This window comes from Portunus trituberculatus, chromosome 48 (assembly GCF_017591435.1).
Source record: "Portunus trituberculatus isolate SZX2019 chromosome 48, ASM1759143v1, whole genome shotgun sequence".
Classification (NCBI taxonomy): Eukaryota; Metazoa; Arthropoda; class Malacostraca; order Decapoda; family Portunidae; genus Portunus; species Portunus trituberculatus.
In genome coordinates, this window is record NC_059302.1 from 24,063,472 (window position 1) to 24,090,203 (window position 26,732).

The 26,732-nt window shown below is 37.7% G+C and overlaps 2 protein-coding genes across 8 annotated transcripts; one reads left to right on the forward strand and one right to left on the reverse strand.

Annotated features, from left to right (window-relative positions):
- Positions 1–5,176: 5,176 nt before the first annotated feature.
- On the forward strand, positions 5,177–17,037 carry LOC123498505 (cytochrome b5-related protein-like). 5 transcript variants are annotated; one of them, XM_045245667.1, is made up of 9 exons: positions 5,177–5,251; positions 5,431–5,583; positions 11,211–11,423; positions 11,669–11,945; positions 12,333–12,511; positions 12,899–13,037; positions 13,932–14,334; positions 14,585–14,737; positions 15,738–17,037. In XM_045245667.1, exons 4-9 carry the CDS (start codon positions 11,741–11,743, stop codon positions 15,985–15,987), a joined length of 1,329 nt encoding a protein of 442 aa, XP_045101602.1. In that variant the 5' UTR covers positions 5,177–5,251; positions 5,431–5,583; positions 11,211–11,423; positions 11,669–11,740; the 3' UTR covers positions 15,988–17,037. The 5 variants fall into 5 exon arrangements, with proteins under 5 accessions (XP_045101602.1, XP_045101601.1, XP_045101603.1 ...); XM_045245666.1 differs by having other exon boundaries at positions 11,239–11,423; XM_045245668.1 differs by having other exon boundaries at positions 5,431–5,570.
- On the reverse strand, positions 16,395–25,763 carry LOC123498504 (putative uncharacterized protein DDB_G0277255). 3 transcript variants are annotated; one of them, XM_045245662.1, is made up of 9 exons: positions 25,616–25,763; positions 22,062–23,658; positions 21,025–21,368; positions 20,637–20,768; positions 19,965–20,213; positions 18,993–19,255; positions 18,570–18,797; positions 18,052–18,260; positions 16,395–17,842 (listed from the first exon to the last, which is right to left on the reverse strand). In XM_045245662.1, the coding sequence occupies exons 2-9, from the start codon at positions 23,651–23,653 to the stop codon at positions 17,707–17,709; spliced, it is 3,153 nt and encodes a 1,050-aa protein (XP_045101597.1). In that variant the 5' UTR covers positions 23,654–23,658; positions 25,616–25,763; the 3' UTR covers positions 16,395–17,706. The 3 variants fall into 3 exon arrangements, with proteins under 3 accessions (XP_045101597.1, XP_045101598.1, XP_045101596.1); XM_045245663.1 differs by having other exon boundaries at positions 22,062–23,669; positions 25,616–25,747; XM_045245661.1 differs by lacking the exon at positions 25,616–25,763 and adding an exon at positions 25,059–25,377.
- Between the last annotated feature and the right edge of the window lie 969 nt (positions 25,764–26,732).

Here is a 26,732-nt window from a genome sequence, read left to right on the forward strand (position 1 = left end):
ACTGTTTTTTGTGTTTTGCTTTTTTTTTCTCTTTCTTTTCTGGTGAGGCACGTATCCTTGAATTATCACCGGACTAATATTCTTGAAAACTTTAGTAACTTCACTGGAACATGTTGAAAGTACTCTGATCCTTAAAAGCTTCCAGTTCGTTCTCTCTCTGAAGGATTATTTTTAAATGCCAAGGAAATCATTAATCAGTTTCTCATTAGTGTTCAACTGGTGACGCAAAAATCTTGTCTTGCTTATTCAGTGATTTACTTTTATATATGTTTTACTTATTTATTCATTATTATCCATTCATCTATTTATCTATCTATCTATCCATCTATCTATCTATCTACCTATCCATCTATCAATCTATCTGCTCATCTATCTATCTGTTCATCTATCTATTTATTTATCTATCTACATTCATCTACGTATTTAAATATTTATCGGCTCTAATTTTCCTTCTTAATCTATTTTCATTAAATTATTTTCTTCACAATGACTGGCAAAAAGCGACGCGCGGCAGCAGAATGATAGAAAAGAGTGAGCAGAGATACGAGTAGATAGACAGCCAATGACAGGACTTTCAATTGCACATCTCATCCATCGAGCCAAGATAAATAAGTTGCTATGAACGATTTGTGTATCTTCATTTAACCTTTTGAAACAGACAGGCAGGAAGACAGACACACACACACACACACACACACACACACACACACACACACACACACACACACGGACGGACGGACGGACGGACAAACACATGTGGTTAGAAGGGCGGAAGAAACAATAATTTTTACACCACCTCCCCTTCCTTCACGGCCGAGGAGGCAGACAAGAAAGAAGTACAAAGAAATCGACAAACTAAAAAACAAGACGGTAAAAATACATAGTTGCCCTCACACACACACACACACACACACACACACACACACACACACACACACCTTTCTCCCCTTACTCCCACACATCTCGCTACATTTTCCTTTCTTTCTTTTTCTTTTCCATTCTATCTTCTTTTGTTTTTCCCAGGTAGTGCATCGTATTCGCTTTCTCTGTAACAATAGACGCCCACCATTTTACGAAAGACCCCGCCACAACTAAGCCTCCATGCAGGGACACTCTTCATTCTTGTTGCTCCTGTGTTTGGCGTTCATTTCACCTCTCAAGGACCCTGGGTGTTGCTTGAGTATCGTATTATCTCGCTGGCTTCGCATAATGGTACGATGATGATGTTGATGATGACGAAAACAACATCAACACAACAGCAGCAGCAGGAACAGCAGCAGCAACAACAACAACAACAACAACAACAACAACAACAACAACAACAACAACAACAACAACAACAACAACAACAACAACAACGACTGCTACTACTACTACTACTACTACTACTACTACTACTACTACTACTACTACTACTACTACTACTACTACTACTACTACAACAACAACAACAACAACAACAACTGCTGCTACTACTACTACTACTACTACTACTACTACTACTACTACTACTACTACTACTACTACTACAACAACAACAACAACAACAACAACAACAACAACAACAACAACAGTGTGAAATTGTCACACATTTTTATCATTGCTGAATCTAATAATGCTATGGAGTTTATCAGCTTATTTTTTTTCTTGCTGGCTTGCAACAATACATTTCCTGCATACTCCCTCTCACCTCCACACATTTCGGAGTATGTAAGTGACTTCATTCCTTATTTCCGAGCAGCGTCGCAGCGGCCAAACCTGACCTAATATGACACAATGCAAGAGGTGTATGAGAGGTGAGCCCCGCGCGTCTCCTGTACGAGTAATCAGCTCGTGACTCGCATCAGAGGGAACCATGAATGGGGTTCGTGGTCCACTCCGCTGAACGTCTACTCTAGGCTTCACTGCCGTGCTTCTAGGATGAGACTCAAAGCTTCCGTCTTCTGAATGTGTGGTAGTTGAAAACAATACTACCCTCCTTTCCCCTCCTTCCCCACGGGCGTCAGCTGGGGAGCGCTGCGCCCTTTACGTCTCCTGATCTGAATATCTGCCTGACAAGAACCCGCCGCCAGCGTGGGGAATCTGAGTCTGCCTGTGTCTCCTGCCCTGCACAGTCAGGGACACTAATGCAAGGGAAAGTGCAGGTTTATCAAATAATCCTCCCCTCCCAGCATTCCGAGGCCCAGCGCTGGGTGGGCCGTGGTGCAGCGCCTTTCCTGTACAACTCGTTTGTGTCACCAAGATGCTGTTGACAGCCTGGGACTCACCATGATGACTGATGGCATTATGATTTGAAATACTGTACTTGAGCAAAATATTTCAGTGTTCAATATGTACTGCATTTTTCCTACAAAAGTACTTACTCTAGCCATTTCACTGTCTTCACATTGTATGAATAACACGCTGTTATATTTTGCACATTTTCGTCAGTACTTGTTTGAGACACGTGATTAATTCTCTTCGAGACGGAGCAATCAAGTGAAGACATCAAGTTGTCGGTCAGTGAATGGTCAGTGAAGGGCGCCTCCAGGGCAGAGCAGGGACACTTGTGGACTTTGTGCTGTAGCATTTTTTTTTTTTTTTCAAGTCATCAAAAACAAGATGGAAACATGATCAATAAACATTGAAATTAAATGTTCTCTTTGATTCGTGACGATTTACTGCTGTGCATGAAAAAGAAATAAATTACTGATTTCTTTGACATAATTGCTTTCTAGTTTGACTTGACTATTATTTTTTTCCCCTTTTTAAGTTCATTTCATCCCATGTTTTGTAAGAGTTCAATTTACGGAATTAAAAATAAACATCACTCAGTAGGAAAAACAAAATAATATTTCAGGGCTATGTATAATTACAGTGAACAGAGCATATTTATTGCCTGGGGCTGCTAATAACAATAATGATAATAACGGTAACAACAACAACAACAACAACAACAACAACAATAACATCAGCAGCAACAACGACGACGACGAAGATGGCAACGACGACAACAAAACTACACAACGTTCCCAGGATATCACGATCCCTGTAAGTGTCAGTCTGTGCATGAAACATACCTACGATCTGTGCCTGTTTCCACCACCACCCTCATCCAGGAATATGCCTAATCTTCCGCTAAAGCTTCTCAATAAATCGGCAATAACAAAGCTGCTGAGTCGATTACATTCACCCACCACGTCGATTACATTCATCCACCACTTTATTTAACTACAAATTCTTTCTTATCGCTTTTCTTTTTAAATTTAATTTTTTTCCGGATTCGAACCCATTAATTTTTTTTCTATCTTGATTACAGACCTTAGGAATAATCTAACCCTTTTTTTTGGGGGGATTCGAACTCTTTTTTTTTCTTTCCTATCTTGATTAAACATCTTGAGTAGTTTGCTTGTCGCCCTTGCCATATCTTTTAAACCATTACATCTATATTTCACTAGGGGACCTCATACCTTCCTCGCGTGTCGCTGCCTGCTACAAAAAAAAAAACACACACACACACACAGAGAGAGAGAGAGAGAGAGAGAGAGAGAGAGAGAGAGAGAGAGACGCCCTTACCTCGTACCCTAAAGAACAAACAATGGTAATTTTAAATCTTTGGGTACGTCCCCTGAAATTCGTCTCTCATGGAGCTGTGAAAGACGTACCAATCTTTTTCAACATACATCATCTCCTTTTTTTTCTTTCACTTAACTTTCCGATCCACGTGCCAGAAAAGGAAAAGGATATATGAAGAATCAACATACCCAGAAGGCACGCGTCCATGTCTCATAATACCACACACACACACACACACACACACACACACACACACACACACACAAGGACTCACTCACACTTCCACACACGATATAATTCACATTTCTTGAAGCTCGGAGCAATTTCCTTTCCAAAAATAGAGCAGATTTAAATATTTTCAACTCTAGTCACATTTTTCTCCCAAGCACTCCTGCCCACCCTCCTTCTTCCCCTCCGCCCCACCCCTCCGGCATTACTGAAGGAGATATCACCGCTACTGTAACACGCGACACCCGTTCACCTTTCACTATATAGTAAGCAACACTCACCCTTCACTGGGATATGACAGTCACGCTTCACCAGGATAACACAACACATAGCAAGGACAATAGGTAGTAAGTAGCTTTTACAACAACAATGACTACTACTACTGCTATACTACTGCTAATACTACTACTACTACTACTACTACTATTACTGGTACTACTACTACTACTACTATTACTACTACTATTGCTTCTACTACTACAACTACTACTACTACTACTACTACTACTACTACTACTACTACTACTACTACTACTACTACTACTATAAGGAAGATTTAGGGAAAGAATAAGGAGTATCGAAATTTAAAAGGAACGAAAAGAAGGAAATTTAATAAAAAGAGAAGGGATGTTACCAGTGAAATAAAAAATAAAAAAAGCAAACTGCATTGATTATCATAAGTGAGGTTATAAAAATTAGGACGAGGTAAGATCATACTTTTAAGAATATAGTATTAACGTGGGGAAGAAATTTGGAAAGAAGTGGACGGGGAATATTGTGAAAATGGGAAGGTAAGGTAAAGAGAAGAAAGGAAAAACGTGATAGTGTGTGTGTGTGTGTGTGTGTGTGTGTGTGTGTGTGTGTGTGTGTGTGTGTGTGTGTGTGTGTGTATGTTGAAGCGTAGTGGGTCAAAAAAAAAAAAAAAGCCACGCATGACAACAAATATTACAGGAGCAAAAAATATCACATTAAAAAATTCTACCATCAGGAAAAAGGAGGAAAACACACACACACACACACACACACACACACACACACACACACACACACACACACACACACACACACACACAAACAAACAACACACACAGGATAACGTCACTGGAAAATCCGTCACAAATTCTGAACTAGGAAATAATGACATCGCAAAATAAAAATTACATTATCATTTTTATGGATTAAAATGTTGGCAGGGCAATGTTTTTTATTCATTTTTTTATATATATAGGAAGGGCACCGGTAGTAGAATAATTATGTAAGTAAGGTAAGGTTTAATAATATAGGGAAAGAATAATTGAATCACGTGTAAGGCGAGGGAAGGCAAAGAAACAGTGAAGGAAGTAATGATGAAATATGTAAGATAAGATTAGATATAAAGCGGCCAGTAAGGCAAGGATAATTGAGTTACACATAAGGCGAGACAAAAGCAGACAGTGAAGGAAGTAGTGAGGAAGTATTAGTATGTAAGGTAAGGTTAAATAAGGGAAGGATAATTGGGTTTAATTGTAAGGTGAGGTAAGGCAAAAGAAACTCAATGAAGCAAATATTAAAGATGGTATATAAATCTCAGGTTGACCTAGGAATACTTTAATTACACCATTTTTTTCTTTTTCTTTTTTCATTTTCTTCTCTTTTTCTGTTTTTCAGAGCGTTAGAGTAACAAAAGTATTCCTGAGTCAACCTGAGATTTATCTACCACCTTCTCTAGAGACCCAGCCGTCCATAAAACTGTCTCACAATGAAGGAAAATTTGGCAAACCTTATTCAGTTCAGTGAGGAAAATTAAGGTAAGGTAAAAAGGTAAGACAAAGTAAGTTAAGATCAAATTAGGGAAAAGGTAAGTTAAGGAAAAATAAAGGCAAGGTATTTTTAGTTTACCTAGGTTAATTATTGTAAGGTAGATTAAGGTAATGTAAAGTAAGACAAGGTAAGGTTAGTTTAGGATTATTGAGGTTAGGTATAGTAAAATAAGGTCAAGATAAGAAAGGCTTAGATTAAGTAAGGTTAGATCAGGTTAAGTAATATTTCTTTCTATTTTCCTGTGGCATTTTTTTCCGTCCGACTATTTCTTTTTCCCGGTTACAATCAGAGTGTATGGTGCTCGAGATTAGACTAGGTTAGGTTAGGTTAGGTTAGGTTAAGGTTAAGGTTAATGTTAGGTTAGATTGAGGCTAGATTAAGTTCATTTTAGGTTAGGCTAAGTTAGGTTAGGTTAAAGTTAGATTAAGTTAATTTTAAGTTAGGTTAAGTTAGGTTAGGTTACGTTAGGTTAAAGGTAGGTTAAGTTAATGTTAGGTTAGATTTGAGTTTAGGTTAGATTAAGGTTAAGTTAAGTTAAGCTTAGGTTAGGTTAGGTTAAAGTTAGGTTAAGTTAATTTTAGGTTAGTTTAAGTTAAGGTTAGGTTAGGTTAAGTTGAGGTTAAGTTAAGGTTAAGGTTAGGTTAGGTTAAGTTAAGGTTAAGGTTAAGGTTAGGTTAGGTTAGATTTCTTCCTGTTTTCCGTGACACATTTCCATTTTACTTATTTTCCCCCTGCTATAATCAGCGTGTGTGGTGCTCGTGAATCTGGTGCAATATTAAACCGTGTGATTAATCTAGACAGCGGTTCCCTTCACGCTAACACGTGCTGCCTTCATAACAGTGTGTAGGGTGAAAAATATGTGAACCCTGCCAAAACAAGCCTGCACTTATGTCACCCTCCTCTCCTTATCTCTCCCTCCCTCTCCTTTCCTCCTCTCTCCCTTCATCCCTCCCCTACGACTGTATTTCTATCCTTAGGTTTCCTCTTCCCTCTCCTCCTTTTCTCACTTCTTCCTCTCCTTTCCTTCCTTTCCTCATCGCTTTCCTTCCTTTCCTTCCCTACCCTTTACAAAATCTTCCTGTTCCTTTTCCTCTTTTCTCTGTTTTCTTCCGTTTCTCTCTCCTTTTTCCTCTGTCTTTCCACTCTCTTCCTCATCCATAATCATTCTCCTTTCTTACCTTTTCTATCCTATTTCATCTCTCTCTCTCTCTCTCTCTCTCTCTCTCTCTCTCTCTCTCTCTCTCTCTCTCTCCTTTCCTCCACCTTCACTCCCCATTCCCCGGTTTTCTTCTCCCCTTCTCTCTTGATATATTTCCCTCCTTTTTTCTCTACCTTTCTTGTCTCTCCCAACCTTCTTTCCTTCCAGTTCTCTCTCTGTCGTTGCTTCTCTTCCTCTCTGTCTCTCTTTTATCTCCCTGCCTTTTCCTACCCTCATCTCCTCTCTGTCTCTTTCTCCCAGTAAGTTCCTCCCGTCCCACTTCATTATTATGTTTTCTTCCAAGCGATTACCGTAATTTGCGAAGACCTAGTGTGTGTGTGTGTGTGTGTGTGTGTGTGTGTTGCGTCATGTCTTCCTGGTTCCGTCTGCCTGTCATTCTGTCTGTTCGGGTTCTAGTTTGTGTCCATCGTCAGTCTCTGTTTGGCTTGATTTTGTGGCGTTTCTCCCTGACCAGACTTGTTAAATGTTCTTCGCTTGTTTTGTCTGGATTGCATGTATGTATGTATGTATGTATGTATGTACGTATGTAAATGTGTATGGTGTGTATGTATGTTTTTATTGTCTTGCTGAGAGAGAGAGAGAGAGAGAGAGAGAGAGAGAGAGAGAGAGAGAGAGAGAGAATAATATGATAAAGGACGGTAAGAAAGGAGAAAAAAAGAGAAAGAATAAGATAAATGAGGGAGAAAAGAGGATGTGATATATTGCACACACACACAGAGAGAGAGAGAGAGAGAGAGAGAGAGAGAGAGAGAGAGAGAGAGAGAGAACGTAGCCCACTTTACTTTTTACTTTCCTTAAGAAATATACGAAATAAAATCATGAATGTCACGAGCAGGTTTCTCTTCACAGCCACACGACTAACAATACAGGGCGTCAATAATATGTTTTGGTTCCTCCCCCTCCTCAGTCCTAATTAACGAACAAACGTCAACTAATTAACTAAAAGACCCCTCGTTAACAATCCCAAGCTTTTATTTTTCCTTGTTGTTGTTTAATTTTTTTCTGTACTCATGAAGTGGAAGTAATAGTTTTTTTTTCTTTTTTTTTATATATATATTCAAGGAGAAGTGGAAATAATAGTAGTGATTTCGAGACTAAAACCAGTATTTCTAAAACGTCTCCCATCACGAATATACCTTTATTTATTTATTTATACCATGTGGGCTTTTCACGGAAATTTATGGGCTAAAGGGGATATTTTTTGGAGGTATCTCCTATCTCAAAGCCCACCCGCTAGGAAACCGTTGCCCCGAGTGAGGAAGCCCAACCCACACTCAGACCGTAGACAGGATTCGAACCCGTGCGCTTGAAGATCCCGCGGACCCCAAAGCGAGCATGGTTCCACTGTATCAAGGCGGCTCCATGTACTTATAACTATTTTCAAAGGCCACGACGATGGTTTGTTGTGTTTCTCGTGATTTATTCTCCCCACTTATTAAGGACTTTCATTGTTGTGGTCTTGATTCTTTTTTTCTTCTTTTTCCTTTGTGTGTGTATTTACCTAATTGTAGTTTTACAGGGCCTATGGGCATTACGCTCGTATTTGCGTGTGTGTGTGTGTGTGTGTGTGTGTGTGTGTGTTTCACTGTTTGATCTGCTGCAATCTCTGACGAGACAGCCAGACGTTACCCTACGGAGCGAATTCAGAGCTCATTATTTCCGATCTTTGGATAGGCTTGAGACTAGGCACACACCACACACCGGGACAACAAGGTCACAACTCCTCGATTTACATCCCGTACCTACTCACTGCTAGGTGAACAGGAGTGTGTGAAAGGAGACACACCCAAATATCTCCACCCGGCCGGGGAATCGAACTCCGGTCCTCTGGCTTGTGAAGCCAGAGCTCTAACCACTGAGCTACCGGGCCCTGATGTGTGTGTGTGTGTGTGTGTGTGTGTTCTTTTCCCTGCCGATGATGCAGACTCCTTGTTGAACTATCCATCCTCTTCATAAAAACGCCACTGAAGACCCAACCCATTTCGACAACAAACTGTAAAAGAACCATAGTCATGAAAAACACTCCTGAAAACTCTAACGACTCCCAGTAAACCCTGTTAAGCTGTCGTTAGAATTACAGAGGCAGCTTTCAAAATTTGCCGCATTACCATTGAAGTCATAAAAACAAAAGACATTCTTGAAAACCCTCACGATTTCCACTAGAATCTGTTAATGGAGGGGGGGAAAGTGATCAAACATGACAATCTAACAAGTATGAATAAATTAAAAAAGATTGATAAATACACAGATGAATAAGGAAATCAGTGAATAAATATGCCACTCATACCAGATTGGACTTATCACGCCCTACTCCTCTTTATCTTTACCACCATCATCACCAAGGACACCGCCAAATTTCTTGCCTTATCTCTGCCACACTATGCAGTTGTTCCACCTTTGCTCTGTTACTACACATGCAGCTGAACCCATGAAGCATGTTCTTTCATTTCCTTTTCTCGCCCCGCTTTGTGTGTGTGTGTGTGTGTGTGTGTGTGTGTGTGTCATCATCTGATATCAATAACCCTCCCAAGCACACACCATCTTGAGCGAGCAAGATATTGCAGTATTAATATTAACATTTTGCACAGCTGAGAAATAAAGGCAACAGCTGGGTTTAGTCAAGGTCAACAAAAATGAGCAGGTGAAATGATGATACAAAATTTTGACCCCGAGCAGAGGCGTGGAGGCGACAGGCTTGGGTGATGGGCCTTGATGTAAGCGCCAGCAGGCCCTTAATGGGTTTTATAATGCTTAGAAATCGGATTCGAGAAGCTGAATTAGAAAGATTCTCCTACTGTTGCGTCGGAACAACCACTCCAATTATCTAAAGTACATTACTAGAGATTGCATTTTTTTAACCACAAGTACTGGTAAAACAACGAGAAATTTCATATAAGAAGGAAACGAGAGTAGGGAGAAAACAGAAGATCCAGATGAGGAGAAGCTCAGGAACGTTATGTATATGTTGATGTGGAACCCTTGAAGGGAAGCAAGGAAAGATGTAGTAGCTATGTTGGCATAATAGACACAGCCACTCCAAGTTGAGCATAATGTCGCGGAAATCCCCTGCCACTTAACATTACAGCCAGCTTCTTATATCATAATTTTAATTCTCAAAACAAGTTTTGCCTCAAAAATCAATATCACATCATATCACACAAGAGAAAATAAAATTAGATGTATGCAAGTAAGGGCGAAAGGTTCTAAAATGCTGTAAATTTTGGGTAAATTTAGGAAGTTGTTTTTATCATATAGATTTAGACATATAACTATGTAGTTACTAAGCGGAGGTAGAAATGGTTATGATAACATCACGTGAGAAATTTTCAAGTAACATTAATTTTACTTACTACTTACCTAAAATGCATGGCTTCACCCACGCTGCATAGATAAGGCTAAGGAGCCAATCAGGTGTCAGCCAGCCATCTTGAAGTGGCACGATGCAGTTGAGAACACACTTTACGTTATCAAGATGTACAACGTACAGGAGTGTCTTGCACCGACACTGGTGAACCCAGTCCTTCCGATGCTTCACTATTTAGATTCGTTGATTTTAAAGACTTTCCTATCAAGAAGATTCCTTACAGACTAGCCCTCTTTTTTTCATTTATTCATTTTTTTATTATTTACTTTTTGTTTTACAACAGTAGCTGAATTACTAACTGCCTTTGCTTGCGCCCTCATCAGCACAGGTTTATTGTTTCTTCCAACTGAAAAGATAACGAGAAATTATGTTACACAACATTCATATCAACATGGAACTACCTAGCACTTTTTCTGCAACAGGTGTAATTCAGTAATCTATATCTGCTGTCATTTACTTCATCCATTCAAGTACGGAAGACAAATAAAGACTGAAATACGATTATCTTGAAACCCAGCTGCGTCACGGACATTGTAGTACGTAGGGCATACAGCACATAACAACTCCATCCTGCCTGGTGCCACATGAGAAACAAGACGGATGTATTATTTAATTTTATCTTTTTCAATTTTGCTTTCTTTCTCGGCGATTGTTGTCTGGTGAGGATATGCCTTGTACTCTCTCTCTCTCTCTCTCTCTCTCTCTCTCTCTCTCTGCAGTTTCCATGATCAGTGATGAGAAATAATAGTAGGAAGAAGAAAAGCTCTGCCTGTAACTAGTTATTCAAAATAATATTTAAATGCAGTAAGAATGAATAGATGAATAATGATAATAAAAACAGAAAACATAAACACCCATATATCACAAACAGCCAACTCACTGTACGGTTACATTTCTAGATACCGCAACATTATTATAGTTTAGATTTAAATGCTGCAAACTATCACACCAATACGAGTACTAATGTGGTCCAATTGATTACTCTAGTAAGCAATAGTCACCTTTTAAATTGATTCCTTTACTATTGTCGTGATGCATCCACAGTCGCAGTATAATGTTTATGATGTTAAAGGACACAATGTCACCGAGACGAGGATGACAAGAAGAACTGCGCCAAGGCCAGCAGTATCAAGGAAGATATATAGAGATAGACATTCCTTGGTCAATGTGATAATTGCTGTCTTCGTTGTTATATCAAGTACTCAAGTTACAAGACACTATTCCATCATCGGCTGGCCTCAAACGTCAAGTAAACGTGTAAGTATTAATTTTAGAAAATGTATTAGTGGTAACTGCTGACCATGCAATAATTATAAAATAACCCAGCACACACGTCATTTCATGTTGTCTATGGTAGATCAGCAGAATTCAGTATAGATGGTTGGGATTAGTTGAAAGGAGACAGCCCTCATCAAAGAGCAGTAACTAACTAACTGAGCTTCATACAGATTTTAATTAACCAGAACAAACAACTAAAATATTAACATGAGGGTGTGTTGCAGGATTCACAGGCCGTGAATCCAGCGTGATTGTTGGTGTTGCCCTTGGCGGAATATAGAAGATCATCCTGAAGCATGCCACTTCGTCAGAGTGACCGCCAAGGTGGTGCTGGGACCAACCTCAAGTTAACTGCTTATAAGAAGTTTCCTACAAACTATCCTCATCGGAATACAGATCTGTGGTTAAGTGGTAAAAGAATTGATGACAACATTGGTCCCTACTGGAGGATACACAACAAGCTGTATGATCTAACAGACTTCGCTGACCGCCACCCAGGAGGTACGAGGTGGAACATTTTAACACAAGAATATTAGTACTTTTGAAGTTTTTAAAAGAAATAGTAGATATTTTCACTTAGGTTGAGTATATTTATGCAATATTCTAATTATATTAGAGACTACAGACTATTCCTGAAAGTAACAAACATTTAGTTGTATGTATTGTTAATTTTTAAACAGACTTACAAGATTATCATAATTTTGCTATGTATATCCATTAAATTCCCTCCACTTTCCAGTTCACATTAAAAGAAGAAAAGGGAAATTTTGTTTCCCATATTTAAGTTTAAATTTGTCATTCATTACCACAAATCTGCTGTTATTTACCATGCAGTTTATTATGTCATATGTTCTCCAAAATAGCAGATATTCATTCCATTATTTCCAGGCAAAATGTGGATAGAGGTTACCAAGGGCACAGACATCACTGAAGCCTTTGAGAGTGCTCATATTAGTGGAAATGCTGAGAAGCTCCTTAAAAAATTCTTTGTTAAAGATATTTCAACACCTAGGAACTCTCCTTATACATTTCATGAAGATGGTTTTTACAAAACATTCAAAAGAAAGGTAAACTTAATATAAGAACTGCAACTTATTTTTTATCACTAGCAGTAATAAACTCAAAAGATAAAGTAGGATCCAAAAGCTTGAGAGCAACATACAGTACTGCTTGCATAGAATATTGTTTCACCTGAAGGTGGCACTATGGTAATACCTGTAAGTGCATGGGCATGGGCACTTTGTAAAGGAGGCATGGCTCACCCTCTTGGAGGAGGCATCAGATATAGATTGATGATATAATTGTGTGCTATGTTAGAAGTTAGAGTTTTTTGGGGGATCAGACATAATGATGCCTGTAACAGGAGCCCATAAGAAAGACAAAGTAGCTATTACTTGTATATAAATATGTTTGAGGGATGATTTATAGCTTCTCATATAGTATCTACTCCATAGGTGCAACCTATCCTGAAAGAAATAGGTACTGGACCTTCATGGAAAAGTTTGCTGATCCAAGATGGTTTAACCCTTGCCTTTGTTGGCCTGACAATTGCTTCTTCTGTTTTATCTTCATTTACTCTTGCAGCTTTTGCAGGTATGTCCTTGAAGATTGAATTACTTATATAACATTATGTATGATTAATCAATATTATTGTCACCATAATTATCAATATTAGAATATTGATTATCATTACCATTATTGTTCAAATCTTACTACCATAAAACTATAGTTATTATGCATATATCCGTGGCTTATTGTAATCCAGTGGTTTAATCTGTAGGGTCTTTTTTTTTTAAGTGGTTTATATATATATATATATATATATATATATATATATATATATATATATATATATATATATATATATATTTAAACTATATGGCTATAGGCCAGGATATATGTGTGTGTGTGTATATATACATATATATATATATATATATATATATATATATATATATATATATATATATATATATATATATATATATATATATATATATATATATATATATATATATATATATATATATATATATATATATATATATATATATATATATATATATATATATATATATATATATATATATATATATATATATATATATCCTGGCCTATAGCACCTGTAAGTAACTTGAAGAGTATTGGAAGTGCTGTTAAACTTCCACCTATTAGTGGCACAGGCAGTTTTATTCATAGTGGTACCCATATTAGGGCTCATATCACCACCCAAGCACATCTTTGGTGTAACCACCTAGAACCTGGGTATCATGGTGACGTAGGTAACTTTAAACCACTCAACAAATGGCAAAGTATATATATATATATATATATATATATATATATATATATATATATATATATATATATATATATATATATATATATATATATAAAGAGAGAGAGAGAGATTTGTAGATCTCTTTGCATTTCATAATCCAGGCTGTAGTGAAACAAATTAATATTTGTTTTCTTCTCTTTCTTCAGGTGCTATCCTGAGCCTGGTCATATCATGTGCCCACAACTTCTTCCACCAGAGAGACAACTGGAGGATGCATTACTTTGATTTGTCCTTTGCTGCTGCATATGACTGGCGTGTGACTCATGCACTTTCACATCACCTCTACACTAACACTGCCAATGATATTGAAATATCTATTTTCGTGCCACTATGGGAGTATTTACCAAAACCCGACAAAACTTTGCTCCAGAGATATGGGACTATTATCTATGAGTTCGCCTTGCTCCCACTTGGACCCTTTCACCACCATATGCAGAATATCTATGCAGCGTATGTTAAGGGTAGAGCACCTCCCCCGGGGGAATTTGCACAGTATTCTGTGTTGTTCGTGATGGCTATCTTTTCCCAATCTTTTTGGCTTGCACTCAGGTGAGCATATGCATGATGGCAAAATTTGTGTGGGTATATTTGATCTTATTTTCTGTTCTAGATTTTTGGATGCACACTTATTTCATGATGAGTCATGAAAAGAAGAACCAGCTTAAATATTGATCATGATAGAGACTCATATATATATATGTATATATATATATATATATATATATATATATATATATATATATATATATATATATATATATATATATACATACATGATTTTGTTTTTTCTTCTTTCCAGATTATTTGTGGCACTGCATGTGACTGCACATTTGGTATTCTCATTTATTGGCTTGACAGCAGCCCACCACCATCCTGATATTTTCCATGATGGAGACAAGATGAGAGATGATCCTGACTGGGGACTGTGCCAGCTAGATGCAGTGAGAGACAGGTACTATATATTATTAAAAGTCTTTGATATCAGTGAAGGTCAGAGGTTGTCTTGTTTCTAAAGGTTTTGTCATTACCATAATCATTTTACTTCATATGCATATGTTAGGAAGATCAGAGTCATGAATTTGCATTGACTATATTATGTTTAAAATGTGACTATATGAAATATTTTTACAAAATTGGTATTGAAGGGCAATGAATATGCGGATGAAATGGTTATACCCCAACACTCTTCTTGCTATTGCCGATCTTGAACCCATTGGGAACATATTTCTTGTACAATATGATCTGCCATTCTGGTTACAAAAATGGAAGGTATAGTTTGAGGACTTTACATGGATACTGATCAAGCAAAATGAAAGACATTGTCTGACTCAGATATTGGGAAAGCTGTATCTCATTCCAAGACTTAAAATAATGTACACTTCTTTGAAGGGTTGACCTTTCTGAGGTATAATTCAGTTATATTGCATCATCCTTTTTTTCAGTTCTTGGTTTCTTTTTGTGTTACCATTTATTTTTATATTATCTGTTAAACATATTTCTATAAGAAAAAATCTTCATTTGTTTAGTTTTTTTTTTTTTTTTTCTCATATCTCCCTACAAATCCAGTTTCTCTTTCCTTTTATCTTTAGATTAGGTCATCTCTATCCACTTCCTCCCCTCCTGTCATGAATCCATGTACTACTATAATAATGACTCCCTCTCTCTAAGTGTTTGTGAAAAGAATTAAAGATACCCATATGAACCAACCATGTACTGCACTTTTCAGTGTGCCATATCTCAGAAGAATTTATGTACTTATTTTGAATATTAATATTTATGTTACTAAGTTACTCAACAGTGTGCCAATTTTTTTATGCAAGATATATAACAACTTCGATCTCTATATACTGTACTGTATTCTCCTCAGGATTTCCATTTACTACTGTATTTCTTATCTCTCATATAATTTCAGTCATGCTTTAATATTTATTCATGGAATTTGTCTTATTTAGGACGGAAGTTACTGGCAACTTGCTAATGGTGTTGACAACTTTTGGTGACCACACTCTTCACCATCTCCTGCCCACTGTTGACCACTCCAAGTTGAGCAGCCTCTACCCAGTCTTCTTGGAAACATGCAAGGAGTTCAATGTGCCATTTTCCTTTATGAGTTGGCAAACTTTATTTACTGGAAGATACTTGCAGATGGCTAATATTACCCCAAACCCTAACCATCCAGGCTATAAAGCTAAAGTGTCCTAAAAATCACAATAATTAGGAGTAACTTTAGGGGAATTGGTATTATTATGTAGTTAATTACACCAATTCTTTTGATTTAGTAAAAAAAATAGTTACCATAGACTAATTTACCTATTTATGTTTACTTCTGATGCCTCACAAGAGAAATAACATTAAATTTGCCTTAAAATTTGTGATATGATGAGAAGGAAGCTCTAAAATCAAACATATGAATGTTATCTGGTGAATGCATGTGTATGGGTATTTTATAATAGGTACTCCATTTTGTTTTTGATACACCTTTGTGGTTGTCTCACCTTACCTTACCTTCCATATGCAGAAAATTAGCAATCAAGGGGGAAAACATTGTTATCACTTCATACCACTCACTGAGCCAAAGTAAATATGAAGGAATTGAAGGAAAGCAGAAATATTACAGTTTCTATATTAACAGAAAATATTATTCAGCAGATTATATGTACGTTCTAGATGCTGCATTATTTGCTCACTACAAGTGAGACAACAATGTTGTGATTTATTGTATATTTAACATAGAAGAAAGAATTCTGGAATTAAGAGAATATGTGCATGATCAATTAAGCTTAAAAGGTATTTCACCTTTAGGACACAGTATGCATATAAATCACATTGCTAAAAGGCCTCCCCTTGTATGACAGTAATGTGGACTGCGACCACAGTCTCAAAGTTGGATTGTAACACAAAATTGGTGCACAAACCAATTTATTATAAAACTAGTGTGGCCACCATCACCCCAACAGACCTCAAAAAATAGCACAATTAGCATTTCTGGACAAAATACCTTAATGGGAAGCTGCTACGCAACACCCATAACAATCTGCATAAACATATTAACCTTACATTATCACCAGTTTCCTGACACCATCGTCAAATGCTGCATTAGTACCAAAAGAAAAGCTAATAAGTAGTTCTAGAATAACTTGAAAACTTTTAAATGTGCCTATTCTTTTGCTGACTGATGTCATGGGTGATACTCAAGAATAAAATTTTCAAATAAAATTGCCTGTATATGTAATATACAGCTATAATTAAGAATCTGTCCATTTTATTTTGTCCACAATCATTTGTTTAGTTTACATAAAAGTATGGTAAAAATATTACCTATGCCAGGTACATAACTAATTTTACGGTTTCTAAAGTAGCACAGCAATTTAATTTGTCAGGAAAATAATAGGATGAAAAACCTTGACAAAATAAAACAAGCCCCTGGTAATTAATGCTAACAAAAGGGCCAGTAGAGCAGCTCCTCATGAGCCAGCCTGGAAAAACAGTACACAACTGTTCTCAAAACTTACTGACCTGCAGTATTGATTTTGATTCCTATATTTTTTTGTCATTAACCAAATTTTGCTGTGGTGGTGTTCCTAGCCTTTGTCATTTGTCTCATTCAAAACATAAGCACATTTAATTTTTCAAAGGCAAAGTTTGGAATTGTCAAGCCAAATTTTACTGCTCTACTAAGGCCATGAAGCACACCTTTAACAGGTTATTAAAAAATACCATTCACCTACCAAACCCTAGTTGCAGCTGCCCAAGTGTCATGCAACTTTTTTCAAGAGGAGTAAGCTATTTATGCACTCCTGAGTGGAAAAAATAAATACATAAACTGAAAAAAATTATAATCCTTTACAATTGATTTCATAGTATGTAATGCTGTCTACTACCCTAACCCTTACCCTGACCCTCCCCCCGCCAACTCTTGGATCACTTTTTCTTCTTTCCCTTTCTCTTGCGTGTATCCGGCATCTGTTGACCACCACCTGGATTGCTCCCTGATGCATAATTCTTCCCAAACTTTTCCTTACACAAGTTGTTGAAAAACTCCTCTAGGTCTGGATCACTAAAGTATGGAAATAGAAAAGACATGAATTAGTGTCACAATGTACAGGTTATATTCTTTAAGACTAGATTTGGCTGATTTCTTGATCACATGATTCATTCTAACATCCTCAAGCACTTACTTTATCATTATGATTAAGTTCTACTATATAAACAGAACAACACTTTTTAACCCAAATTCATGGCAATCATAAATTTTATGACAAATACCTAGGAAATTCTGGAGTATTATTTTTGGAAGGAGGATTTTTCTTCCCCGAGACAATGCGATACTGTACGCTGTGGGTGTTAGCCTGCAGGTGCTTCAGGTTATCACTCTGGCAGGCAGCCCATTCACTTATGTCATAAACAGCACCTTCCATGCAGGCATAGTACCTCCAACGTAACCCCAATAATGTACTCTCAGCCCAAATATCTCCCTGTGAAAGTAAAATATTATTTATGTACTTGATTAACAATCAATAAAGTGGCCAAAAGCTTACCTATACATGAAATTCTTGATATATATTGGCAAAGATATGATTATTATCTGATAAGATTTTTAATACCATATTCCCAAAGGTCAAACCTAAATCCTTTAAGATCCATAAGTTCTATCTCCTTGTAAGGATTCCTGTAATATTTAGTGATCTCATGTAAAGTTATAACTAAATCTTGAATGCCTTAATTTCTACAAATCTTCTTGTGATAAGTAGTCATCTACACAGAAGCTGCTCCCAATCACTTACCTCTCTGGCTGCATGATGTATTTGACATTCAGCACAGTGTCTAGCAGCATAAATTGGTCTTGGGAGCTTGACCCGCCTATGTCTCTTGTTACAGTTAGTGCATCGTATTGTGTTGGCTGCCTCATCCAGCTTTTCCTGTAGCCGAGTAAGAAGTGAGGCAAGTTCCCCCCACGCTCCTTCCAACTGCACTTCTTCTGCCAAACGAACATCATACTCTCTCCGCCGTTCCTATACAACAAGAGTACAACAAAATTAAATGAAAAAGCATTTCATGCAATAACTGTCAATAATGTTAAATATGATATTTTCATATTTAATAACATAATATCCACAAATCAAATAGGAAATACAGGATCCACCTTATAACACTATCCTATCTTGTTTACAAATTCACATGGCAATTATACACAAATTTGAACTTACTGGTTCCCCTATTATTTCAAACGCATGAGCCAAGATCTTAAAGGCTTCTTCTGCCCCCGGTTGTTTATTTTTATCTGGATGCACAAGAAATGCTTGCCGTTTGTAATACTTTTTTATATCTTCATCAGTACAATCTTGAGTCACGCCCAAGATGCTGTATGGGTCTTTTCCTTTACATGCCAAAAGACGCTTCATGGCCTCATCACCAGTGGTGGGCAATGATATGTTGACATCCAGACCACGTGGCAATTTCTTGTCTCTTCCTGCCAGTCAACAAACACATTTTGGTTACTGCACATTGGTATGTTAATGAAAAGACATAAATGTCTCAGTGTATGTAAAGATGGTTATTTCCACTAATTAAAATAAGTAAAGAGACCTGCAACAAAGAAAATGATCTAGCTACATTCAGTCTGCTTCTAAAAAAGGTGACTATTCTAATCACTCCAACCACCACCTATTGCTTCAATTTCCAGCCTATCTAAAGATTCAAATTTATCCTTAATAGGATGATTTTAAAACTTTTTTCACGACAAAACCTATCTAACCATCTATCTGATCAACTGTCCCTCTCTCCAACAATGAACATACTCAGTGTCTCCCTTACTTATAACCTAAACTAGAAACCTCACATCTAGTCTCTAGCCAAAGCAGCTTTTATGAAGTTAGGTGTTTTGAACTGTCCTCACCAGAGTTTTTTCATCTAACTGCTAACTCTGTACAAGGGCCTTATCCATCCACATATGAAATATGCTAACACTCCCTGGTTACAGCAGTCAAGATTCAAGGAGCCACAGATAACCATTGGGTAATGTCAGCTTCCAGTTTATCTGACTTAGTCTCCCTATCAGTTAGTTCAAGTAAGAAAGGATTTACTGTACTATGTACATGACAGTCTGACATAGAGAAGATAAAGAAGACAAAGCCTCACTCTCCCTCACATACACACACACACACACACGCACTTCTCACCTGGTAATTTTTTCTCTTCTTTCTCCCTTTTGGAAAATAGGCCAGTGAGTTTGATCCAGTAATATTGGAGGGTCAGTCCAGCAGCAGTCCAGTACTCTAATAGGCGTGCCCATGTCACTACCATGAGATGCAAGAGGAGCCGGGAACTCATCACCACAACGTCCACGGTCAGGGTACCAAGCCACACCATCACACGCACGGCTAGCGCCATCCACTGCACAGCCATGGCCCATCCCTGCGCTATAAGCTCTGTTGAATAAGACAAAATCTGGTATTAACATGCAATGCCTCTATGTGAGTAACCAAAACTTTCAATGTAATTGGTATCATAAAGGCTGAAAACTATTTCCTATCAATATCAGAACTGTAATAATTTTGACAAATATTTAATTAATTTACTCAAATATGAACAGCTTTCTTTATAAAAGGTATTGAAATTCTTTGCAATCACATTATTAATGTCCTGTTTAACCTTATTTACTCTCACATACCTTCACTGGCAATCTCTGAGCTCTGTCAGCTTCAGCAATAAAATGGCTAATGCATTAGCAGGTTTTCAACTCAACCAGCTTAGGAGGTAACAATTACAAGCACTGATTTTATATTTCTTGTATGTCTTTGAAAAAACTCCTCAAAATAGAAATACACACACTAAGATAAATATTACTTTACCAGAATGTGTAAATGATGCATCTCTCCTCCGTCTTTGATTGCGTCTACTTGAGATAACATTGCGGCTATTAACAGGAGCTTTTCCTCGCCCCCCTGCACGCGTTGCTGCACCAGCAGCTGGTCCTGATGTATCTAGTGAAGAGATAATAACCATATCAAAACAAGAGACATGAAACTGTGCATCTAATTTTTATATTTCCAGACAGAATCATGCTAAGTTACTTAGTAAATACATTAGTTGTGGTTATCTCTTCTAGAGAGAGAGAGAGAGAGAGAGAGAGAGAGAGAGAGAGAGAGAGAGAGAGAGAGAGAGAGAGAGAGAGAGAGAGAGAAAGATGGAGGAAGTAGAAAGAACAAATGAATGAAGACAAAATTACCACCATCTTACCTTGTGTTTTCTTGTCTTCCTTAGATAATGATGAAGTTTTAATTTTATTGCCATCATTACGCTCACTTTCATTGCTATTATTACTGTTATTATTATTATTGTTATTGTTGTTGTTGCTGCTACTGTTGTTGTTGTTATTGTTGTTATTGCTGCTGTTGTTAATGTTATTGTTGTTGTTGTTGTTGATTGAGTTGGTGACAAAGGAAGAGATGGGAGAGTTACGACTTGGACTGTTTGTGGTGGGGTTTGAAGGAACACTGCCTCCAGGGCCTGTCCCTGGAGATGTGGGAGACGGAGACGAGGAATTGCTAGCACTAAGAATGTTATTGATGTAGGACGTTCGCCTGAAAGATGAAAACACAATCAGCCAACTACCAATACAGTGCAGACACAAATAAAATAAAATATAATATATATCACGGTCTGAAAATTGAATATTTATAAACTATAACCCCAAACAAACTTGAAAAAAAAACATTTTTTTAATTATACAAGAAAATCCCACATGGCAACACAGTACTATGGTAATGTGTTGTGCATATACATAATGTGGGTGGAGATGCACCATGTCACACATTAACAACCATCCTCAATAATGTACTTGTTCAAGAGAAGCTGGTGCCTTGAAGTATCAAAGAAACACAGTACTTTGTAGTAACACTCAACCTATGAAAGAAACACATAAAAAAACCTCAATACACTTAGTTAACCTAGAAGTATATACTGAATGGTGCTTGAGTAACACATGGTGAGAGTGGTGCACTTCTCCAAAGTTCCATCAAATGCTGCCAGTTCAGATGTTTATCTTACCCCTGTTATCTTACAACTGGTTTAATCTTGCCACACCAGCATGCTTAACAACTTATCACTATAAAAGTATTCTTATCAATCTGGGAATCATTCAGCTATCTTACTGAAGATCCTGCCTCTAGACTAAAATCTTACTTATTAATACACATATTACATATATTTCAAGCACAAACCACAAAAAAAGATGTCTAAAAACCAACCAATAATCAAACAATATCATCACTTACTTAGGTGGCTGCTTATGGTGAGATGAGGAAACTTTGTTGTTGAGCTGATCACCATTCCCTTTCCCTGCCTCTCCCTCAAAGGAAACATTGTTGCTGCTCTTCTCTGGTGTGTTCTTCTTGACATCTCCCTTTATTGACACCTTCTTAGCTTGGTGAGTGGGGCTGCCAGCACATGACTTGAGAACTGATGAGCCACTGCCAAGAATAGTTGATGTGGTGGTGGTGGTTATGGTGCTACTGGGAAACTCTCCCCAGTCATAGTGTTCATAAGCACTAATAGATCCATTGCCCATACTTCCATCTACCAACTCAAACTCATCCAAACCAACTTGAGATACATGATTCTCTGCCTTGCTTGCCTGTCTACGACCTTGGTCAAGGCTTCCATTGATGTTATTGTTGGAGCTGCGAGGTTTGCTAGTTTTTGTCACATTACTACGAGTCTTCTGTTCCGGACGGGAGGCTGCAGGGCTTGGTGAGGGAGATTGTGGGCTCTGGTGGTTGAAGGCAGTAGTAGTACCACTGCTGTTACTGTTACTGCTACTACTTCTACTGTTTAAAGGTGGTGAAGCAGTGCTTAGTTTACCTTCCTGTACTGGGTTTTTTATTAATACATCAGAATAAGAAGGCTTGTTGGCTTTAGTTGGTTGAGAAGTGGATGCTTGGCTAGCACTACACTGCTGGGACCCACTATTTTCTTTTCTAGGCTTTGTTTCTGATCTAGTTCCAATAGTGGAGGTTCCAGAGGTACTGTGTGGTTTGGTTTGGGCAGCAGTAAGGTTACTTCGGAACGGATCAAAGGGGCTAAACCAACTTCCAAGAGATGCTGTAAAATTTGAAAACTTTGCAGAGATATTGTTTACAGTTTCACCTTCTCTGATTCTATCATTTTCATGAGAATAAAAGCTGAATTCTGGAGGAGGTACTGCAGCAGGACTGAGACCTTGTCCTTCTTGTAATGGAGGTGTGCCTGAAGATGCATTTGGACTTCTTTGTACCTCAAGATAAAAGGAAGAATCAGGACCACTTACTAGCATACCATCAAGAGAGTCCATACTTGAATCCATAAATCCATCTAACCTTCCATCACTATAGTGGTTGCCCTGGGCATGGTAGTGACTCATGCGCAGACCTAAGTCTGAGGAGGACCTCAACAGAGGACTCCTACCTCCATCAAGCTCTGAAAACAAATCTTGGCTGACAGAGTAACTCCTGGCTGAAGATCCTGTGAGTTGTGGACCAGGAGGCATGGCCCCAGGAGCACTTGTGGTTGGAGGCTGTAATGGAGTTATTTGAGGCCCAATGTTACTGTGAGCTGATTGCATAGTAGGAACTTGTGAGCCAAGGCTGCCGTGGTTTACTTGCAGAGGAGGAATTTGAGAGGCAAGGCTTGTGTGTGATCCCAGACTTGTTAATGGAGCCTGTCCAGAATTAGTCCAGGGAGGAGATGCTGAAGGTACAAAGCCAGGTTGGTAGTGCTGGGAATCGTGCTGAGGTGTGAAGTCATTAGTCATTCGCTCCAGAAGATGTCCAAGGGCCCCAGCAGTGGCACCTAACCCCTCACGCCACCGCTCCTCATTGCCTGCCATCATGCCACCTGTAACATACCTATTGACAACAATCAAAATAATAAATGCAAGGCCATCAAAAAACACTGCTAATGCTGAAAACTAGAATAAACAATGCATTTATCTTGTCACTGATTATATTACTACAATGGCATTGTAGAATGTATAAACATTTAAAAATCTCTTTGCACAATAGATAATATGGTAACCAGATTAAATGAATGTTTTAGGCTGTGAAACTAATAATAATGCAGAGGTCAATCTATCAGTGTCAGTAAGAACAAGCTTGAATCAGAAAACATAAGGACAATGTTGAAATGTGTCATGAAAGAATATATGTGGTAAATCTAAGCAATATGTGTTCATACACTTGTTTTGTGAAGAAGTAATTCAGAAAAGGAATTAAACTTATTAAATGGAAAAACTCTGAAAAAAAAAATCAGATAAGCTAGCTATAGAAAAAAAAAAGAGAAAAGACTCAAGACCACAAGATGGAATAGAATAAGTACTTTAGTATTGCTGCAAGGGTACAAGAATAAAAAAAAAAAAAGTTACATGTAAACTCATTTTAAGCATGTGCTTGTTAACTTAAGTCCTGACAGACATATTCGTTAATAAGTCGATTATGACAAGATTTGGGTGCAACTATTTTCAGCTTTCTACGGTTTCCCGAGCTAAAAACAGCATGGACAGCACAGAAAAGCACAGGCACAAAGTCAAAGCTTCCCGATGTAATTTACACCCTGACCTAACCTGACATGGATACATCAGGGAAATATTGTGCAAACCAAGTCACAATCAACATACTTACCACACTATGTGATAAGGAGGTGAATGACTGCAGATAATAACCCTTTCTGTTATATTGAAGAAATTTTTGCTCATCACAGTAAGAAATAATCAGTCTGTGCAGTCTGCAATCAATGTGTATTTCACCCAGTAAATACTGCCAACTGCCATCACTGAATAAACAATACTAACATCAAGAGGAAACTAGGAACAAGATTTTATGATTAAATAAAACAATACACAAATTTGTTGGCTGTTTGAAATTAGAAATTGCATGGAAATCATAAGAATTGTGGCAGCAAACAACTCCTCTATGGTATTCAATGTAGCACCTTTCTCAATTACTGAGGTAAGGACAAAAAGACAGAAAGAATACCTACCTAAACAGTTAAGCAAGTACATACAGTAAAGATACTGTGATACCTCATATAATGAAAGTAAGAATTCGAAATCCACAAGGTCTTTTACAAGTATTCCTAAAATGATCTTGACTTGAATGGCTACACTAGTATACAGTCGTGTGATATGAGATGTATGGATGACTATGACATGAGGTGTGTGCGTGTTTACATTATGACTTCATAGTTCTCATGATGCCCTGGTGAATACACGTTCTTTGACAATGAAAAAGAGTAAATACCTGTGAAATGGATGAGTTTCGGTGAATTACGCTTTAAATTAACAGCAGGTAAGGGCTGAGGAAGGTCCATCATTACCGCGTCATGTGCGCCTGATGCTTCTCATATTTCGCATTACAACAACCAAATGAAAAATTCCCGTGAATATTCATCCCATTCTAATGACATACTGTGAAATATAATTCGGCCAGGGAGAAGAAGCCAACAGTACCCAATAAGTGTCAACAAGCACCTGGGTAGCCTGCAGGAAAACAGTAAACAATGACCCTGTTCCCACAAGGACACAGTGTGGTGACAGCAACACTCTCCCACACCACACACGCACACCACCCACGCCCACCTTACGTCACCTCCCACTCTGCTACCACGTAAAACACACTGCCACCCCAAAACGCCCGAGGAAAACACCCCGGAAGAAGGAAATATAGATACCAAACTGTTGCAAGAGACCATAACACCTCGAGGACAGGTCATGCTCCTAACACCCAGCCAGTCCCTCCCCGCGCCCCAAAGTCACACAGGCGCCACACCCTCACTACCATACCCGCCACCAGCTCACCAGCAGGACAGGTCTACGGAGGGAAGGCGTGGGACACATAATATTGCGGATTGTGTTGGTTCTGTGCCTGATGTCCTCCTCAGTTCCCACCAGATGGCTCCTCCTGTCAAGCGCCATTCTTCAAATTCAGGATTCTGCCTCTCCTTTCTTCCTTCACGCAAGTTGTGAATAGATATTTCTTCGAAACCAAAGACGTTCTTGGGGGATGAAAAAGTTAACCATTATTATGATCTGAGTTTAATCATGACGTTTGCTCTCATATGATACTTAAAACCGGAGTTGGGCGTTGCAGCTTTGCGAGTTGCGACTTTGCGACTTTGTCGTACCATGAATTTCGAAGTTGCAAAGTCAAAAGTCACAAACGTCTTGAAAAAGTCTCTCTAAGCAAAGTCACACAGCCAATTTTTCGCGACTTTTGCCGCTATCTTGAACAGGAACAGACCACTTTTTTTCAACCAATAGCCGCGGCAGGAGATGAGCAGGGAGGACATGGACGAGGAGGATGACCTATATGAGCAATGTCTTGTAAGTAAACACTGGTGATGCTGCAGGAGAGAATAATATTGGTGTACTGTTCTGAATCTCTTTGTTCTTATAAACGGCAAAAATTCAAGTTCGAGAAAGAAAAGTTTTGATTATATATATATATATATATATATATATATATATATATATATATATATATATATATATATATATATATATTTAGGTTCAAGAAAGAGGAATTTCTATTATTTTTTGTTTTTAGGTTCAAGAAAGAGTAAATTTGATGTTATTTCTTGTTTTAGGTTCAAAAATTAATTATTTTGATGTTATTTCTTGTTTTTAGGTTCAAGAAAGAATAATTTTGATGTTATTTTGCATTTTTAGGTTCAAGAAAGAATAAGTTTGATGCTATGTTTTGTTATGAAGGGAAATGTAGGTTCAGGAAAGAAGAATATTGATGTTGTACTGTATTTAATCCCTTCATTCTTTAAGTAGCAAAATATTTAAGTTGAAAAAGAATAACATTGATGCCACAGTTCCTTCATTCCCTTAAGTAACAAGAAATTATCTTATTGTAATATTATAGTTAATCTTCCCTCACATACTTAAATCCTCTTGTAAGTAATGCCAG